Here is a 6,351-nt window from a genome sequence, read left to right as displayed (position 1 = left end):
ATATATATATATATATATATATATATATATATACATATGTTTACATATATACGTATACATACAGAAAAAAAAGTTTCATATATTAATTGCATAATAAATAATACTTTATTGATAAAAATCAAGGGAATTGATACAGCATTCAGTGTACTTAGGATTCTTACTTGATCTTGTTGTTTATCAGTACAAAACATGTTTACATCCTGCAAAATTGTTGCTCGTAGACTGAAATTAAAGCCTAGTAGCTTTCAGTCCATGTGCTTTGGCAAGTACAGCACAACTGTGCTCAAAAGTGCTTATGGAGAGGTAGATGTTCCAGATCAAACGCTTAGTCAATTCGTCTGGTCAAGTTCAAGTGGTTGGAAAAATTTACCTGCTCTGGTAAAGTGTGCTTTACTCATTAAATCCTTAATTTAGCTTTAAAATTTGTTACGATGGATTTGAAAACGTGAAATAACTTTAATGGAAATGACACATTCGTACGTTATTATATTCCTTTTCTTTTTCTGTTGTCGATATTACATAAAACTCCACTTTTCTTTCAAATTACTTTTTCAAATTAGCTTACTATTAAAGCTAGAAGAGTCATATAAATTTGTATTTAGAAAAGCATTTGTTTGACAACTACACTATTATTCATATTACTGCCAGGAAGCTAAAATCATTACATAACTTCGTATACGATTTTCTCTTGTATTTATTATTGGCGTCCCGTTGAGAGCGTAATAAAGAAAAAAAAAAAAAAAAAAAAAAAAAAAAAAAAAAAAAAAAACAAAAAAAAACATAAAAAAAATAATAAAAAATAAATTAAACACAAATAAAAAAAATAAGAAACAGAATGGAAAATACGAGTATCTTCCACTCTATGTTCAAGTACTTTTGCGCGCCGAAATGCAAAGAGTGGAAGACCTTGATTGGATTATACGTATTGTCGCATATCTCTTGAATTCAGGGTGCAGACAATTATTGAGAGTAATTCACTGCTTACGCAAGCAAATTCATTGATGCTCGTGTGTCGGTGGCGGCCAACACGGAGGAGCGGCAGACGATAAAGCGATGTAACGTATTTTTGAGCGGACGATAAGCTCTCGTGACAAAGTCCATTCGATTAATCGCGCAGCAAAATCACCGAAGGTCCGCTAAATGTTTGCTTTCGCGCGCTTACTTTGTTTTGCTCGCTCATCAGCCACGGGAAATTCTCCGATGTCATTCGAATCATTGTTCGCCGCCTTTTATTTCGCCCTTTATTTCGTCGTTTTTCAATGCACACGTCTAATTGAACAATTTCGCACAATTAAGTTGACCTACGAATCAAGATGGCCTCCTCGCGATATTTGCCCTTACCGTTTTTTTTTTTTTTTTTTATTTTTTTTATATAAATTTATTTTTTTTTTTTTTTTTGCCACGTTGCAAATCTTTTAACATTTTTCTTATATTATTTTTACAATATCCTCGTTGTTTTCATGGTTGATTTAATCTCACTTCGGGGTTTATGCAAATACGAACACCTTTGTATACATAATTTTAAAAACAAGAGCTTTTATATTCTACCAATAACATTCAATCAAGATATTTACTGTTATTATATATTATAGTCTAATTTTATTACATGTAAATTACATGCTGTATTTATAAAGATAAAATTTCTTTAATGAATTGTTAAAATATATACAAAACCTTCGTCAATAATGTGTTGTCTTTATTAATAAAAAATTTCAAATATACCTTATTGTACGTAACTGCGTCTTTCATTACTCGACCTAGAACGAAAATTTATACATTTATAAAATGTGGCTTTGTTATTTGATTTTTTTTTATTTTTTAAACTTTATACGTAAAATGTGTTAAATCAAATAAATAAAATATCATTTTATTATAAGAAAAGTTAGTTCACTACATTATATGCAATTGTAAAAAATATAATATTGAAACATTCGTAAGTTTTGTCTTATTTTCAAACTCTCTAAAATTATTCTCTGTAATGTAATTGTAGACTCTAATTTAATTAATAATAAGTATGCACGAACAGAAAACAAAAAACAAAACAAAAAAAAAAAACAAAAAAAAGAAAGAAAAAAACAGAAAATTATATACACTTGACGTGTACATCATCGCTTTAAGCAGACAATTTTTTATCGCACATAAATACGTTTGCCTCTTCTTTAATAATAATAAGATAAGATTACATTATTTCCTGAGGTTTGTTAAACATTTGATAAAGATATCTAAATTAATAAAATTTGAGACGGCGTAACTATTATCATGCTTAGATAGGAATAAACTACATCTTAATTATAAATTAACATTGAATAAGTTTGATATTAAATTATTTTCAAATTATTGTGCGCATCGTTAAGCGTTTACATTATTAACGAGTATCGTAAAAATTTACCAACTATTTCTTCGCAAGCAAAATAAACATTTGTTCACCTTTATTCAACTTTGTGCCAATAATATAATGCTCGATTAGGTCTAACGCGATATATCCTCTTTGAAATTTAAATCAAAAGTCGCACTATAAATTGTGTATTGATCTGATTTTCTTCATACAAATTATAATATCACACTTTACAATCAAGTCATGACATTTCTTAATATTACAACACAATAACCGTCGTTGTTGAAAAACAATGTACCACACGCTAAGTCTTAAAATCACTTCAATAGTTCTTTCATTATTTATAAAATCATTATATTTAAGGTAGACTATACGTTACATATAATAACAATAATTTCAAATAAATAACAAATTATCATAATTGTGATTAAATTTTGAAAAAATTTACGTTTTACTACTTGACAATTGCATAAATAGTATTTTCACTGGCACGATTATAATCTGTCGATTCGCCATCCATTAATCGTTGAAAAATTTTCATCTATTATTAATGGATTTTAACAGTACCTATGTGTATTTAAAAATCGAGCACAATTTAACGAATTTTTTCAAATACATTCGTACAATTCAATACTAATTAATACGTTTATAATAAATATTAAAAGCAAAATTTCAATATGAATTAAAGCATCTTTTGCATAATAAGGAATGCCTAATGCATCTGTTATACGTTTATTTACAATCAATAGAAAAATTGATTTAAAGGTGCGATATGACTCTCAATTATTAATTAATTAAAAATATCGTATTATCATTTTAATATTAATATATCGCATAAGTTTTCGTAATGACTTTAAAGGATAATATTAAACTCGTATTATAATACTTTATAAAATCCTAATAAAAAATAATTGATATTTTTCTTTTTTCTAGTCGTCTTATCATAAATATTAATGGAAAATTAGTAAATTTATTTTTTATATTGAAAAAGATTAAATGAAAGCTGTTTGCATTAAAGTTTCATGTTTGAACGATACGCTAATTTATTATTTAACTCATTTGTATCGTTACATGTATTTTATAATCATCTTTCTATTCATCGTAGTAACTTTGTATAATAATAAAAAAACAAAAAGAAGAAGAAGAAGAAGAAAAGAAAAAAAAATGTTCACATCATTGTATAGGGAGTAGCACGGCATACTTTAAATAAATATCATAAACATGTTTACTGCCTTATCTTTAATTAAAATTGTATTTTTCATCCATTAATTACTCCGAAACGTGAACATTAAAATTTGTGTAGATATTAAAAATAAGAAAAACAACAAACAAACAAAAATCGAAGTGGTGTTGATTTTAGAATTAAAAAATTTATAAATTATAATAGAAATAATTATTGTTGTTTTCAATAATATAAACCAACTTGTATCAGTTGTTTTTCAAACTTTCAAGATTTCTGAATCGAATGAAATGTCTAATAAAATGAATCAAGTGATAAAAAAAAAAAAAAAAAAAAAAAAAAAGATTAAATACATGTTTATGATTTATACGAATATCGGTTGAATTGATGTTTATGTTTTCATCAACTCGTGTGATTTCTGATACTAACGATCCCGATAATCTCAGGCTACGCACGTGTTCAAAATTTATAATTAATAAAAAAAATTTATAGGTAACGGTAATATGAGACGTCGTTATGCTCTTCGAGCACTCTTCTCTTTGTAGGAATTAAGAATTTAATTTTAACCTTCTTGATTAAACAGATGGCCAAACTTATTTATATATAATTTATGTATTTTATTTTCGACATGAAACTTATGAAACTTGTTTACGCATAAGCCTATAGAATTAATATCGAGTTTAAAAAAAAATAGGCTTCCGTTGGCTTTGAACAAAGTTCAGGTTCACGGGTTTCGAGTGTTTGCGCGATTTGTATCTCCGGATTTCATAGACCTCAGGTAACGGCGGCCACGTCACCGTTTGTTCTACAGATGTTTAAAAGAGCTCGTGGAGGCTCGGCAATAAAACCAGTCGAGCCTCTTTAATGAATTCCCCGTAGAGGAAAAAAAAAGAAGAGAGACGGGGAAAGTCTCTTGTGGGCTCGTTCGCTTGTAGATAAGCAAACGATGAAGGAAAAAAACGAAATAAATATGAAACCAGTATCGCGATTGCCAAGTGAATCACTCTTTTTAATCAAACAATGCTTTTCTTTGACTTACCGATTTCTCTGTGTATTGTTAATTTTTGAAAAATAAATTTCGTCGATGACTAAATAATGAATTGTCATAAATAAAAAAAGCGACTTAAAAATGGTTTAACCAAACTTCCGTTGAACAATAAATTAATTTCGTCTTCTTAACAAAATTTTGAAAATTCCACTCGTTTCTATATAAACTTTTCACAATGTTTTCGCCTTTCCTCTCCACACGTATAATTATTACCTATTTTATTTATTACTTTTTAATATCGTTTTTTTTTTTTTCTTCATAAATCTAAATTAAATTTGTGTCTTTACTTCGTACAACATTCATCCTACAGGATAAAGGCAATCATTTTATATTATAATGCTCGATAAATAAAATTTTATATAAAGTTTTTCAACAATAGAAGCTTATTTACGAAATTAAAAATTGAAAAATACAGAATCCAATTAATTAAACTTTTTTGCATTTCAAATTGTACATCAATCGTGTAATCGCGATAATGTGATTATATATATATATATACAGAATATAGAATTTGCGAAGATTGATATTACTTTATGTTATTTATAAATATGTAGAATAGTTTCTTTATTATATTGTAATATTATAGCTAAATCATTGTTTCGTATGAGCCAGTATAAATTATATTGACTGTTCATTATTTAATCAATGTTAGGTAAACAATACATATTTATAATCCTTTGAAACGAAAATTTTAATTTATTGTAATTATATTTATTGTTAAACTAAATTGAATTCAATTGTTTTGTTTTGTTTTTTTATTTTTGTTTTTTTTTTTTAACTTTTATTACTAATTGCAATAAAGGATAATGATTTACGGTTAAGGCTCGTGCCTTAAAATTATACCTCGAAAATGAAAATTGTTCGCTGCCATAGTTATTATACCTTTAGAATTTAAATATTCGAGTAAAGCATAAATAACATTTATTGAAGAAGATTTTGATTTCTTGACGTGAACAAATTAAGAAAAATACTAAATATCCTTGAACGTTGAATAATTTTATTCGGTAATGCACTCATTAAGTTAATAATTTATTCCATTTAAATGAATATATCGAAAATTGTACCAAAATAATCAAAACGTTGTTAAAAAATTATTGGAAATAATTTTTAATTTTTTTAAATTACCGTATTTGAAAATATATATATATATATATATATATATAACCGAATCGAAAAAAATTAAGTTTAATTACAAATGCTTAGTTAGAAAAAAATTGATAAAGAAATTGAACGCACCTATATACGAGCTTAGATAATTATGTATGAAAGTCACAACGAATGTTGAAATGTGTTTTCCGTGCCAATAAATCGGGCGTTAAACAATATGCTGCTTGTCAAAATAATATCTGTAAAATTAATAGACAAAGATAGTTGATTTTACCCAGTATCGTGTTTAAATCGTGTGTATTTTGAAGGGAAGAAGGTAAGGATATTATTGTATAATGTCATTTCATTTTAATTCGAGAAAATGGGAATAATTGCCGATACCTGTTGAATATCGCTTTAGTTTATGAGAGAGAAAAAATTCTCGTAAAGCACATAATTAAGATTTTAATAATGGATATCAACAAGGATAAGAGTCAACACGCACTATAAAATACCTGTTAAAAGGAAAGGAAAGGAAAGGAATAAAAGCAGAAACGAAAGGTCACTGGCGTATCGGAAAATGTCACTGACCGCTTCTTCCCTTAAGACCAGTGAGGTCAAGGCTTGGCTCGTGCGGGGCAACGTCCCTACGTCCCCCCCTCCCCAGCCCAACAAACACCAGACCCCCGCCGCCGCCCCCCC

General features: G+C 27.5%; 1 protein-coding gene across 3 annotated transcripts in view; it reads left to right on the top strand.

Annotated features, from left to right (window-relative positions):
* Positions 1-6,351, top strand: part of LOC105365181 (probable 4-coumarate--CoA ligase 2) — a 29,612-nt gene that overhangs the window by 1,714 nt on the left and 21,547 nt on the right. Inside the window, exon 2 of one of the 3 annotated variants that reach the window (XM_011503278.1) lies at positions 182-378. In XM_011503278.1, coding sequence (XP_011501580.1) covers positions 190-378 — 189 coding nt within the window. In that variant the 5' untranslated portion in view covers positions 182-189. Of the gene's footprint in view, positions 1-64; positions 379-6,351 lie in introns of all 3 variants that reach the window. The other 2 variants (XM_011503276.1, XM_011503277.1) reach the window with 2 other exon arrangements.

This window comes from Ceratosolen solmsi, unplaced genomic scaffold, assembly GCF_000503995.2.
Source record: "Ceratosolen solmsi marchali unplaced genomic scaffold, CerSol_1.0 scaffold63, whole genome shotgun sequence".
Lineage (NCBI taxonomy): Eukaryota > Metazoa > Arthropoda > Insecta > Hymenoptera > Agaonidae > Ceratosolen > Ceratosolen solmsi.
Note: the sequence above shows the minus strand (reverse complement) of the source record. Positions and strands in the feature narration are given on the sequence as shown.